The sequence below is a fragment of the Aulonocara stuartgranti genome, assembly GCF_965226115.1.
Source record: "Aulonocara stuartgranti genome assembly, chromosome: 14".
In the NCBI taxonomy this organism is placed as follows: Eukaryota; Metazoa; Chordata; class Actinopteri; order Cichliformes; family Cichlidae; genus Aulonocara; species Aulonocara stuartgranti.
The window spans coordinates 11,573,457-11,588,492 of NC_138950.1; the positions used below are offsets into that span (position 1 = coordinate 11,573,457).

Sequence of the window (15,036 nt, forward strand, 5' to 3'; positions counted from 1 at the left end):
CCTAATTGTGGTCACGATGACTCTAACTGAGCCTACTCTGAAAAAAATAATCTTCTTGTTTTTGGAAACATTGGAACAATTGCTGACATGTTTTTTTTCCACTGATGATTCTGTTTTTTGTGTTGTTTGTACTTTTCTATTTTCCTTTGTACTAAAATGGACTTATATGTCTGAAGTAATGTTTCGATGTAGAGGGAGGATAAGCTTTCACCCCTTTCTGTTTTGACCACTAGAGGTCACAAGCATGACAGAGAGATTAGGTACCCTGCTTATGTCTCCAATTTGATTGATGGCCCTAGCCTTGACCTTTTGACCCCACCGGAAGTACTCCGGAAGTGTATGATCCATAAGCGCGATGAATTGCATCCGGTGAGGGGGAGGGTACTCCGGAAGTGTGTATTGGATTCCATATGTGTGACAAAATGCAACCGGTGGGGGGAAAATGTATGTTTTCTCCCTTAGAGGGAGGGGGTCTGTGGAGGGAGGAGAATTAAAAACAGAGAGGGAGGGGTATGGTTCCTGGGGGGATCAGAGAGGGAGGGGTTCCTGAGGCATCGGGGTGACACAGCAGATTTCTGTTGAGTCAGTGCTGTATAGAGAGACAGAGCAGCAGTTAGTTTTCAGTTTTTAGTTAGCAGTTAGGTGGGCTAAGCATTTGACCTTGACCTCTACTGTTAGCCCCTGAGGTCAGAACATGTTTTCCATACATCCATCCATCCATTCGCTTCCGCTTATCCTTTTCAGGGTCGCGGGGGGCGCTGGAGCCTATCCCAGCTGTCATAGGGCGAAAGGCGGGGTACACCCTGGACAGGTCGCCAGTCTGTCGCAGGGCCAACACATAGGGACAGATAACCATTCACACTCACATTCACTCGCACATTCACACCTAGTGACAATTTGGATTAATCAATTAACCTATCCCCACAATACATAAAATACTAAAATACAATGAACTTTTGCCAAAAGTTATTTAAGTGTTATTTGTGATTAAATATCATGATTTTTCTTTTCTTTGTTTTTTTTTTTAGCTTTGTCATGGTTATATAAAACAGAGAGGTTTGGACAGGCAATTTATCTAAATGTTAATCAACCTTTATAAAGCACACCCTCTATTCATACTGGAAATCTGACTTTTGGCAAGAGTTCATTGTTAATAAATGGTGCACAAAACTTTGTGTTTGTTCAGCACACACAGTTCACCTTTGCGCAATTTCTCCCATGTACTGAAACAGCAATTTCTTCACATAAATCAGTCAAATCTAGGAAAAGTTCCCACCCCAGACCTTCACAATCAGCTAAGTGGATTTGCAGATTCATACACATACAGTGCTAAAAACACAAAGTGGATCTTGAAGTCTATAATCTTTTTTCTTTCTGGTTTCAGAAACTCACAGCAGAATGTCAAAGTGCTACCCACAATGTCATTGTCATGCATTACAAGTGTGACCTGATCAAAGAAGGACATCCAAGTTCACAGCAACCTAAAAGCAGCACAAAGGTGTGCACTTGTGCTGCAACACAATCACTGCTACGTGGAAAAACCAGGATTGAAATGCAGGTAAGAGGTCAAAGTTTTAGCAGTTTTGCTGCGTGATCTGCAGTAGAGTAAATGGACAAAGAACCAATATTTCTTTAAAGCACTTAAGTTGACTTTTTTTATTTGTACTGGCAACTTTTTACTTTTACTCCTGTCATCCTAACACAACTCTTTCTGACATTTTCAAAAAAGGCTCATGACTTTAGGTTTAACAAATCTGAGGGGACCTAATATTTCCTGTTGTCGCAGTCAGCAGGTGCAGACTGTGTGGAGCGGAGAATAGAGGACCCAAATGCACACAAAACAATGCTTGGAAATGAACTGCACCCCTCCATACAGTAACAACTAAAAAGAAACTAACAATGAAACTAATAAATAACTAAGTCAAACTAAACTGAATTAACAACAGAAAAATCTCATATTACATTTTTTGTGTGATGGTAGATATCAATAACACCACGAGCTGTTCCAGCTTTAATTTTGGTGAAAATTGGGTTAAGGTTAGGTTAAGGTCAAGGTCACAACAAATATGGAAATCAGAAAAAAACTTTAAATTACCCACAATATTTTACAGGTTGTCTTTAAGCTTCAACAATAAACTAGGCCTTGGGGGACTGTCGCTGCACGCTCGGAGCCATAAACATAGATTGCTTTGACAGTAGTAACAGGCAGTAAAAAAGGTGTAAGGTTCACGTCGCACGGTTTACATCATTTAGAATTAGCGTTTTACTTGGTCATCACGTGTTTGTCATTCTAACAATGATGATGTAACGTGTCACAGAGTAAAAGTTATCTCAAACTGTTTTCATAAACCTGACAACAGGATTGGCTGAAAGCCTCCCTGCAGGGCAGAGAACTGTAGCTGTTTGAGAGAAAAAGGCGGACTGACATGACTCAGATGTTTCTCTCTCTATATATAAATGCTCACACGGGACAGTGAAAGATCCGTCGCTCTCTCTCTTCGTATTTGTGCTTCTTTCGTGCTTGTAGCAGGTTACCGCTGTGATGGAGCGCTGGCGTGGCAGAGTGGCTCTGGTGACCGGAGCCTCGGGCGGGATTGGGGCGGCTATAGCTGTAGAGTTGGTCCGGCTCGGTATGAAAGTAGTGGGCTGCGCCAGGGACGTCGGAAAAATCCAGGTTTGTTCTGAAGTGAAAACTAGAGTATCTTGAGCTATATCCAGGGCCGGTGCCAAAAAGTGGTTGTCTGCCAAAAACTGCGGTATTTGGCAAAAACTGATTGCTTGTATTTAAACTGCTATAAATAACTTATTGGTCTATAATATGTGAAACATATTTCAAATGTATCCCTCATCAATGATATCAAGTCATCTTGAGCAACAAACAACATTCCTGTAACAAGGTAGCCGCAGTTAGTTTTTGGCAGTGACTTTTATGTATCTGTTAGCAGAGACGGGTCTTCCAGCGGAATCTGCATGAATATTGAAGATACTTATATTGTCTAGACGGAGGAATAATCACACGTGGGGCATCGGCTTTTCACCGGAACAACACTTAGTTTTTATTATTGAACTCTCGCGTGCACTCTGCAGCATAACAGGAAGCATCCTTTCAAAATAAAATCACAACAGATGACAACGAGGGCATACCTATTAACTAGCTCAACACCCCCACTTGCACTCACGTTGTCAGCTTTACATGCATTCCAAAAGAAACAGTTTTTCTTTACTATTTGTTTACACTCCAAACATATATTTCTCAAACTTCAATAACTTCCCCTTTGTTGCTGGCTTTGTCATAACATCGGCCACCATCAGACCTGTCGGACAATACTCCAATATCAAATTTCCAGCATTAACTGTTGATCTCACAAAATGATATTTGATATCGATATGCTTACACCTCTGTCTGTTAACAGGATTCTTTGCCAATGCAATAGTCCCTTGATTGTCCTCAAAAATCTTTGGCGGTCTCTTTTGATGCTCATACATGCTTTGCAACAGTTGTGTCAAGTACAAACATTCTTGTGTTGTTGCTGCCAAAGCTATGTACTCTGCTTCACAAGTTGACAAGGCAACAGTTGGCTGCTTCTTTGTTCGCCATGACACCAAAGTACCTCCTTCATTCAGGCTTACGCAGTAACCTGTAGTACTCCTCCTGTCAGTCACATCCGCAGCCCAGTCTGAGTCACTGTGACCTTGTACTCTCAAATCTTTGTCACTTTTCCTGTAGCACAATGTCTTGTCTTTTGATTGTTTCAGGTACCTTAGAACATGTTTCACAGTAGTCCAATGTTCCACAGCTGGTTCTTTGAAGTGCTGTGACAGCTTACTTACAACAAAACTCAAATCTGGTCGTGTGCAAGAGGTCAAGTAAATAAGGCTACCTACTGCCTCTCTGTACATTCTGACATTGTTCATTTTCTCAGCATCATCATTGTAGTTCAACCTTTGTTCACAAGGAGTTGATCTTGGTTTACAGTCTTGCATTTGAAATCTTTCCAGTATGTTTTCTACATATCTCTCTTGTAACATTTTTACACAATCTTGGGTTTGCTCAAAATCAATACCAAGAAAATGTTTGAGTTTCCCCATATCTTTCATTTTGAATCTTGCAGTTAGCATTTCCTTCACAGTTTTCAAAACCCTTTCATCACTGGCTGCAATAATAATATCATCAACCCATATGATCATGATCACTTTTTCTTTTCCTGTTTTCCTTGTGTAAACACAATGATCTACAGGACTCTGCATGAAACCGTTCTCTATCAAATAGTCATGTAATGTCCTGTTCCAGTTTCGGCCTGACTGTTTAAGCCCATAAAGTGACTTTTCCAGCTTGTAGACCAGTTTCTCATCTGTTTTTCCTTTTACTTCATAGCCTTCTGGCTGCTCAACATACACTTCAAAATCTATTGGTGCATGCAAGTATGCGGTTTTTACATCCATCTGATGCAAAATCAGGTTTTCTTGTATTGCACACTGCATCAATACTCTTATGCTTGTCAGGTTAGCAGTCGGAGAAAAAGTTTCATCATAGTCTATCCCAAAACACTGGTTGTAACCTTTAGCTACGTACCGTGCTTTATATTTTTCTGATCCATCACCACTGTTTTTCTTCACATATACCCATCTACCCCCCACTGCTTTCTTTCCCTCAGGTAAGATTGTTAGGGTAAAGGTGTTGTTCTCTTTTAAGGATTGCATTTCTTCATCCATAGCTGCTTTCCACTCTCTAGAGTTGGGTGACCTTGCAGCTTCACTGAATGTCACGGGTGAGTTACTTATCAGTCTGTAACAGTAGTCTATGTTAGTCAGCACTTGATCATCAATGTCTTCTCCTGACTCATATTCATTTAGATAATCTGGTTTCTTTCTTGTTCTAGAAGGATACCTTCTGGAGTTTTCAGTCTCATCACTAAGTGGCATCTGACTGTTCACTTCTGGTTGGTTGTCAGTATCTGGTTCCTGTGAACTGGTACTGGGGCTTTCCCTGTTCACGTTTGGTCTCTCCCTCACCTGTATGTCTTCATCCTCAGATGTCGTATCAGTTTGTGTTTGCTTTTCCTCATTGTGTTTGGTTACAAACTTAACCAGCCTAAACTTTTGCACTTTGGCGCTGTCTGGGAAATAAACCTTGTATGCTGGACTGTTTTTGTCGTAGCCTACAAAAATCCCTTTTGTACACTTAGAATCCAGCTTACCCTTGTTTTGCTTGTAAGCATAACACTCACACCCAAACTTTCGCATTCTGGATAGATTGGGCTTCCGCCCAGTCAGCAAAAAGTAAGGTGTCTGCCCTGTCCGGTTGTTAAAGCATCTGTTTCTCACGATAGCCGCTGTTTGAACTGCATACATCCATAATTCCTTTGGTATGGCACTCTCAATAAGCATGCACCTCCCCATATCAAAAAGTGTTCTCCAGCCACGTTCTGCTGTACCATTCTGGTGAGGGGAATATGGGGCTGAAGTTTCATGTCTTATTCCATGTTTGTTTAACAATACCTGGTAACTCTTTGCCATGAACTCTGTGCCGTTGTCTGACCTGATACACTTTACCTTCCCGAGTGGGGCTGTATCGGCCAAAAAGATTTCAGTTGCTTGCATTGTTTCACTTTTGTTTTTGAGAAAATATACAAATACTGCACCGGAAAAGTCATCGGTAAACAATAATGCATATCTGTGTCCATCTCGTGATTCTGGATCTATCGGCCCTGCTAGATCCGTATGTACCAGCTCGAGAGGTTTCTCAGCTCTCCTGTCAGGGTTTCTATTCCTTGTCTGGACAAATTTTCCCTGAATACACACCTCACAGTTCAAACTTTCTTTGTCAGTTTTCCCTTTGATTTTCATACCTTCAACCACATTTTGTAGCTTCAGAATGTCACTATGATTGCAATGTCCCAAAATTTCATGCCATGTCTGCACATCAAAACAATTATTACACTTATCATCGTACTCACTTACAGTCTCAAGGTAATAAAGTCTGTTGTGCTCATGGATGTGAAACTTTGTACCGTCTCTGTGTTGAAGGACGTTCCTTCCTTTCTTAAAGATGATAGTGGCTCCGTTCGTGGTGGCCGCTCTCACAGAGAAGATATTCTGTGGAAATGAGGGAATGCATAGGGCGTCTTTCAGTGTTGTTTTACACTGTCTCCCTCTGCTGTCAATCAAGCACACCTCTGCATCTCCTCTGCCTTCAGCCACTCCTTTACACCTGGTGCCATCAGCTAATTCCACACAGTGCGTTCCCGGCTGGAAGTCGTCATTAAATTTCTTGAACGCTGTTTTATCATTCAGGATGTGTGATGTTGCGCCAGTATCCACCATTAGGCCTTTGGTCCTGATGTCTTGTGGCTGTTGAGGTGCCGCGTAGTCATCGCTCATCCGGAAGACATAAGTGTCGTCGCTCTCTGCGTTGTCGCCCTCCTCCGAGGCTATGCGTGCTTCATCATTCCGTTGTCGTCTCCTGCAAGTCGACTCTCGATGGGTGTTGCTCCTACAGTGACCGCACCACTGTCTGTAGCGGCATGCTCTGGCCACACTTAAAACAGACTATGTCTGACATGTCTCTCCTGTGGTCATTAGCAGCTGCTGCGGGTCTCACGCTGGGTTGCACTCTCGCCTTCATGATGTTATCCTCTTGTTCCATTAAGCGCATTTTCTCAGTGTCCTCATAGCTGCGGAGTTTCGTTTTAAATTCCGCAAACTTGATTTCTGATTCACTTTGCATAATGTGAACGGAAAAAGGTTTAAATGTTTCTGGTAAACCTTTTAACACCATCGCTACAAGCAGACCATCACTAAGTGTCTCTCCAGCATTTCTCAGGGCTGTAATAAATGTCTCTGCGCGTATGATGTACTCCGTGACGCTCTCACTGCTTGCTTTCTTCAGAGAAGTCAGTTCGGTATAAAGGCTGATAATTCTTGGTTTACCTTTTCCTGCATAATAGTCTCTTAAAATTTTCAGTGCCTCGCGTCCATCATCGGCAGCTTCTCTCATCACGAGCGATAAACTCTTATCATCCAGGAACTGTATTAACTCTGCATAGGCCTGGGCATTCTTATCTTCGTCGTCCTCACTTTTCAATATTGTGTCTTTTAGACCTTGTAATCTAAGATGTCCCAAAAATTTTGTCTCCCACAGTTCATAATTCTTCTCATCTCCGTCAAAAACCAACCTTGCCCATCGGCCACTGGGTTCACCAGCACGCTTATTCATGGTGCTAACTTAGCACGCTAGCCCTCACCGAACACGCTGTACTTTGCGACTTTTCTGGTGGTAAACTTTCCCCTGGCGTAGCTTCAATGTTTTCCTGGGCCCATAACCTGTTAGCAGAGACGGGTCTTCCAGCGGAATCTGCATGAATATTGAAGATACTTATATTGTCTAGACGGAGGAATAATCACACGTGGGGCATCGGCTTTTCACCGGAACAACACTTAGTTTTTATTATTGAACTCTCGCGTGCACTCTGCAGCATAACAGGAAGCATCCTTTCAAAATAAAATCACAACAGATGACAACGAGGGCATACCTATTAACTAGCTCAACAGTATCCTTTATTTATGCACTTAAAAAAAATTCTGTTGACTTTAAAAATGTCTCTTTTAAGAGTAATCTGGCCAAGAGGACAGCTGAAATTGCAACAAAAGCAAAAATAGTTCTGTAAACATATTTTAAGTGACAAAAGGGAGCTGATTGTAACTGGTTACATTATAACCAGTTACAAAGATACTTGAGAAACAGGTCATTTTTTAATTTTATATATAACCCCTTTGTAATACCTGTTCACCAAAGTCTATTTAGCAACATACGATACGATATTACACGTAAAAAACACACGGAAACATTGGAAATCAGTTTTTGGCAGGTAATCACTTTTTGGCACAATACCGGACTGGTAATCTGGTATACCGGGTATTTTCCCTGTGGGCCGAAGCATTTGTAGGGGGCTGATTTTTTTCTTCTTGTTTGCATTAGTTCAATTTTAATTTTCAATCAAATCTCTTAACGCCTCTGGCCCCTCCTACTTTCCGTGTGCGCCTACGCACCCTAGAACAGAGTTAGTGTTAATAAAGCGGGATACAAACGAAGAAAGAAAAGAGGGGAAAAAACTAAGAGAGAAAAATAAACAAGAAATAGATACAGCAAAGTGTGTCAAATTAACCAACATGTTAGCAGTGCAGTAGTACCAGAAACAGCTGATATAAAGCCCTGGCATTCACAAGAGCCTGCTGTAGCTCATGGCTTTATTTCTGTGTCTCTATTCTAAACGCACGTAAATAATTTTTGCAAGAACAAATGTCGCATTTTGAGTAGAGAATTATTTTCATGTACAAAATTCATGTACAGAATTCATGTATTTCAGTGTTTGCTATTATCCACATAGACACAAAATAATAGTGTAGTTAAGAACATTTTCGGTTAGTATTTTTAATTATTTGATTGTAAAATATATATTTTTTTATGTTGGTTTTAATCTAGTTTAAACCAAACCACTTCACTGGATTTAGCTACATTTGTGTTTCCTGAATGCAGTGGCTAGCGAGCTGATTGGAGACCAAAACAGCCACTCATTTTGAATTCAAGTCTGTAATTAGTTGGTTTTTTGGCATATTTATAACCATGTACAGAAAAAGTTGAGTGTGCAGGGAGCAGAGATGTTGACAGCAGAAGCGACATACTGAGAGCACACAGAGCAGAGATCTGAGCAAGAGCAAATGCCAACAACTGAGCGAGAATGGCAGTTATTGTGTGTGTATATGTATAATAGCAAACACTGAAATGAATTTTGTTTGTTCAAAATAATTGTCTCCTTAAAATGCAACATTTGCAAAAATTATTTATGTGCTCTCAGAATAGAGGCACAGCATTAGCCATGGAGAGCGCAAGAGGTCAAGCAGTCCCAACAAGAGAGTGAGGAAGAAACAGAGGAAGGTGTAGTTAACGAATAAGGTAGAGAGAGGAAGAGACTCAGGGAAAAATAAATGGCTCATGGTTAAAGCAATTTGATAATAACAAGCTAATAGCTAAAAGGTAACTTCATTTCTACATTGCAACTAAGATGTTCTAGCCCAACAACAGCTGTACGAACCTGATTAAAAAAGAAAAGAACATTTTGATAGACCAGGCCTGCATCTATCACTTAGTGTATTTCGATCTCGGCTGTTGCATTTTATATTTTTTAGTCTATATTTATATTTATATATATGTTCACTGTTACCTAGCAAAAAAGAACAGAGGGAGCGGCTGGGCAAAAGTTGAACAGTTTATCTGACTAACACTAAATAAACCTGAAAAACCAGCTTTACAATAATCTATTGTAATGCTATGAATCAGATTATGTGTAAAAGTTCACTGTTAATAGATTTTTAATTTAGTCCAACACACAAACAGAAGGCTGGACACATATGAGCTGATGACTCTAGAGTCTAGACCACAGGTGTTGAAGTCCAAGCCTCGAGGGCCGGTGTCCTGCAGGTTTTAGTTGTGCCCTTCATCCAACACATCTGATTTAAAGGCTAAATTACCTCCTCAACGTGTCTTGAAGTTCTCCAGAAGCCTGGTAATGAACTAATCATTTGATTCAGGTGTGTTGACCCAGGGAATTATCTAAAACCTGCAGGACACCGGCCCTCGAGGTCTGGACTTCGACACCCCTGCTCTAGACAGAACTATTCAAACATGTTTGGGGGCTGAATTTTTTACAGTCTGCAGTGGTTCAGTAGAATGTTTTGTTAAGTAAAAATGCTCCAGTCAGATAAAAACTCCTCCTCCTACTAAAATAATCTTGTTGCTTTTGAGATAGAAAGATAAGCTACTGTGCAGCAGATCTGATGAAACAGCTGATGGCAGGATGTGTTCAGACATGAGTTGAGACCCAGTGAGAAGAATGTTTTTGCAGTTGGAGACAAAAATCTGACTTCCAGTGTTGTACAAAGTTACTGATCAGCTGTGTTATGAAAACTGAAATCCACAAATTTACAGTAATTACAGGGCAGAGTTATTTTGAAGCTAAACCTCTGTCATCATTCCCTTCTTGGTTTCAGAAACTGGCAGCAGACTGTCAGAGCGCCGGCCACCCTGGTGTTTTGGTTCCTTTCAAGTGTGACTTGGCCAAAGAGGAGGAGATTCTGACCATGTTTGCAGCGATCAAAGAGCAGCACAAAGGCGTGGATGTGTGCATCAACAACGCTGGCTTATCTCATCCAGAGCCACTGCTAAGTGGCAAAACCAGTGCCTGGAAGAACATCATGGATGTAAGAGCTCAGAGTTATTTTAGAAAAAATTATCTGCAGTTCTGTTTGAAAGAAGCGTTCACAGGAGTGGTTTCCCAGAAGAGCAATTAAATGATCAGTTTTAAGTCGATTTGTTCATAGTTTTTAGAATATGAAACATGAAACTTTCAATTTAGTCCATATCAAAAACAGAAATTTGGACAGAACTAAACTTACTATCATGCAGAAAATTTTCAGCTGCATTAGGCTTATATTAGACAGAGAGAAAGAAAGTTCATTTTTATGTAAATGAACCAGTATAACCATTTCCAAACAAGTCATCCATTAAATCCCATTCTGCTGAGTATAATCCATCACAAAAAAAGAAAGTCTGATACAACCAAAGTCATGACTCTCATCTGAATTACAAAGTTGTTGTCCTAAAATCCTGCAAAACAACATAGTTTGTTAAAATAAGTGCAATAGGACGAAACTCAGAAAGTTGAAAAGTTCCATGAAAGTAGGCAAACAACTCCCTGGAGAATTTTGATTTTCTTTGTTGTTTATTTCTCTGCTTGGTTTCTTACAGGTGAATGTTCTTGCACTGAGCATCTGTACACGTGAAGCTTATCAGTCAATGAAAGAGAGAAATGTGGACGATGGGCACATCATAAACATAAACAGGTGCAGTTTTACTTGCTAATAGAAAGTGACAGAACTTTGAAATCTGTCGATTTAAATGTCACATAAATGTCATAATATGATTCTAATCATCATTTAGTCTGATTAAGACCATCCTGTAGCAACATGACTCAACAGACCTTTTTCAAAGCACACATTTGGCTAACAGGAAAAGCAAAGATGGTACTATTAACAATACCGGTACTCATGGTTCTTATGCATAGAGATGACTATCTGTTGAATTCAAGCCAAATAATGCAACACACAACAATGTTTAAATCTGTCTTGCCTGGGCAAGACAGATTTAATCTGTCTTGCCTGGGCATGTCTTTCTGTATTTTCTCTACTGATGTTGTTCCTCTTTGTGTTTCTTGTCTGATAAATCTCCCCTGCTCTGAACTGATGTAGACCTGCAAGAAGCCAAATTCTCCTAACATAGACTAGATTTTCTGAAACCCAAAAACAAGCTTAGAGGAGGTGCGGAATATAGTACCACTTGTTACTATAAGAATTACAATATGGATAAAGATCATTTATGGGCTTTTGGTCCAGTGACACCAAAAACATGTTTCCTTTTTTTTTTTTTTTTTTTTTGCCTGTCCCGTTTGGCTCTTTTGCCATCAGAATTATTGTCTAAAGGCAAAGAAAGATGCCCAACGGATTTACTTTACCAAATTGACCATCCCAGCCTTGCCGTAATGGTCCATTTGATTCACCTTTTATTGTTTATTTTATTTTCACTTGCTGAATACGGGACAGACTTGACTGGGGGAAAGAAGGGGAGAAAGAAAGAGGGAAAGAGAAACAGCTGAGAAGAGGGACGGGGGAGAAGGGCAAAAAACAAAAACCAACAGAACGGGCAGAAAAAAAAATGCATATATCAATCACCTGGATCACCTGCTGAGAAAGAAAAAAGAAAACAAGCAGAAGAGAACAAGAGTAATAGAATAAACAACATCACAATGATATATGGGAATATGACAGTAAATACTAAATATTAAACATTATTGTGCAGCACATAAGATCAACAGAACACAGTGTGCTTTGAGGTACGAGCCAAAAAGGGTGTAGTTTGTGGGTGTGAGCACCCGTGTGTACACCTGTGAGCATGGACGCGCTTGTTTTTTTAAAAGGTTCCTTCATGTAATGATCTGCTAGAGGGTGTGGGGGGGGGGCCACTGCCCCGTCCTCCAGGGCATGAAGCAGGTATGGAGGAGATCAAAACTCCAGACATCCAGAGGCCCCCAGAACACAAGAGACCAAGGAAGACCAACAGAGGGGCAGCCGCGCCACTGTTCCAGAAAGAGCTGAGGAGAGTCCCAGATGAGGGCTCACTCAGCAGCCGCGGAGCAGAAGCCAGGGGGGGTTGCAGTGACGCGCCCGTGAGCTCCGCCGGCAGCCAGCCAAAAACACGTTTCCTACTGCAACAGACCGTGCTTCATTCACTTAAACCTCGAGCCACTAAATGAAATGCAGTAATCATTATTTATTGATTTGATTTTTTCTATTGTGGAAAATGTTTGTAGATCAGAATTATCTTGTAATCACATCATTATTACAAGATTTAAGAAGGGAAATAACAGATCTTTGTTTAAGGACTTTACTAGGGCAATGATTACTTTAATTGCTAGTTAATCTGAAAAAAGTAGTAATAGTTTAAAATGAATTTGTTCGTTCATGGCTTATAAAACTCCTGTTGCAGCTTGTGTGGACATCAAGTCTTTGATTTTGCTGATATACATTTCTACACCGGCACCAAGTATGGTGTAACTGCTCTGACTGAGGGCCTGAGACAGGAGCTGCGTGCTGAAAAGAGTCATATCCGAGCCACAGTAAGGCTTTAAAACACACTGTAACCAACTGGAAAAGTGCAGTTAAAACAAGTATAAGCTGCTGTGAGACACATGCACAGTAGATCCTACAGTTCTTTAATCATTATCTCCTTTTCAGAGCATTTCTCCCGGTTTAGTGGCGACAGAATTTATATCACGGGCCAACAATCCTGATGAAGTGGCTAGAATATATGCCTCATATAAGGTAAAATTATTAATCCTACAGTTTGTGGAGGGTTGACATGATCATTCAGATAAAATTAAATGACACATTTGGCACTTCTCTAACAGGCTCTGGAAGCGAAAGACATTGCCAGTGCTGTCACGTACGTCCTCAGTGCCCCTCCTCATGTTCAGGTTTGTGATTTTTCTCTTTATTTTCAGTCCTTTCTGTTTTGAACTTTCCTCTTTAGCATTTTAAATAACAACACTTTCCTTATAATAATTTAAGATGATCATATAACATTCACATAACTTTTCTTTCAGATTGGAGAAATTCTGCTCGAAGCTTTACAGTAGGTGTCATGCAGCTTTTGTTGCCCCAGCAACTCCAGGACCAGGGTAGTCTTCACATTAAGGTGGTGTGATCGACTCATCTGACTACTCAACACAGCAAGATTAATTTACAGAATACGGAAAGAAACAATAAGGAAATTTGTCCAAGAGTTAACTGTCTTCTTCTTAAAAATGCTGGAACATGATGCACTTCCTCTGTCGCATGTTTAACTGTGACCTACCTCTTATGACAGTCTGTGAGGATGTTACCGTCACTGTGTTTTTTAGTGTCTTTGAGAAGTTGCACCATGTGACCCTATATTCTACTGGCATTTTTTTATTTCTTTATTACATTTAACAAAGTGCTATCAAACTGGTCATGAAAGAACTTTTTGATGTTGTCCTGAAAATTTGACGCTAATATAATAAAAAAATATTTTCAAAAGAATTTGTTGTTATTTCCCCTACCCGGGAAATTTTGTAACAGGGTATAAAAGAGAGTTGAACCTTGATACAGGAGGTGAAATGTGGTTTAATAACATAAACAATACATGAACTGTAGGAGCTTTTTTCACAGGATTGTCACTGTGGAGCCGTGATGCAAATTCTGTGTCCAGTAAAGCAGGAGAGATGCACAAAAAAGGTGGATAGTGAGGAAGCTGAAGGAAGCAATGTATATGTATCTCATAGCAGCTTGGGGTGTACTTTAACTGTGACTGTGGCTCGAATGTGGGTCTTTTCTGCACAAATTCATACAGTAACAAGGTGGTACGAGACTCCTGCATCTTCTCTGGGTGCTGCTTTTAGGTTTTAAAAAATCCAACCTGCGGAGTTATAATTTGGCAATTCACACGTCTAGATCAGGTAAAACAAGATCAAGTGAGAGACACAGTAAATAGTGTACAAAGAGGAACAATATCAGTGGAGGAGACACCTAAAATAATCCCTGGGGCCAACATAATCACTGTCTGTTTTCTTGTTTTGCTTGAATGCAACAGATAATTATTTCAGTGTCATAGTGCAGTTATTATTATTAATAGCTCGGTCGGCACTTTTCCTGTTACTCAGAGTGCTTACTGTGAGTAGTGTTGCCAACTTTACTTGGATGTTTCTTTAATGAATTGTTTATGTAACTTCCCTCTTCAGCGAGGGCAAACCAATCATTACTAACTCATTAGAGTTTGTACCGCTACTTTGGTCAGACTTCCTGGTGGGATAGACATAATTACAGGTTGATGTAAAAGGCAATTCAAAAAAGTCCATCGGGTGCATGGGAGTTTGCCCAACCAGTCTGCATCTGTTTTGTGGACTTGGAGAAGGCATTCGACCGTGTCCCTGGTGGGGTCCTGTGGGGGGTGCTCCGGGAGTATGGAGTGTCTGGCCCATTGTTACGGGCCATTCTGTCCTTATTTTTTTATGGACAGAATTTCTAGGCATAGCTAAGTGGCGGAAGGCTTTCACTTCGGTGGTCTCAGGATGTCATCTCTGCGTTTGGCAGATGATGTGGTTCTGTTGGCTTCATCAGGTGATCTCTCGGCTGGCCTGGGAATGTCTTGGCGTTCCCGCGGATAAGCTGGAGGAGGTGGCTGGGGAGAGAGAGGTCTGGGCTTCTGTGCTTGGGCTGCTGCCCCCGCGATCAGACCCCAGATAAGCGAAAGAAAATGGATGGATGGATAATATAGAATATATATATTCTATATTATTATTATTTTAGTGTTTTCAGAATAAAGGCAATAGAATAAAATTTGGGATATTTAATTTACCGGTAGTAGATTTTTATGCTGCCTGTCCTGAAATAAACCCAAGGGATTTA

The 15,036-nt window shown here is 40.6% G+C and overlaps 1 protein-coding gene across 1 annotated transcript; it reads left to right on the forward strand.

Annotated features, from left to right (window-relative positions):
- Positions 1-2,189: 2,189 nt before the first annotated feature.
- LOC309687593 (dehydrogenase/reductase SDR family member 11-like) lies at positions 2,190-13,634 on the forward strand. Its single transcript, XM_082502676.1, has 7 exons — positions 2,190-2,674; positions 10,048-10,257; positions 10,805-10,899; positions 12,599-12,728; positions 12,847-12,933; positions 13,020-13,085; positions 13,215-13,634. Exons 1-7 carry the CDS (start codon positions 2,543-2,545, stop codon positions 13,245-13,247), a joined length of 753 nt encoding a protein of 250 aa, XP_082358802.1. The 5' UTR covers positions 2,190-2,542; the 3' UTR covers positions 13,248-13,634.
- Positions 13,635-15,036: the final 1,402 nt, after the last annotated feature.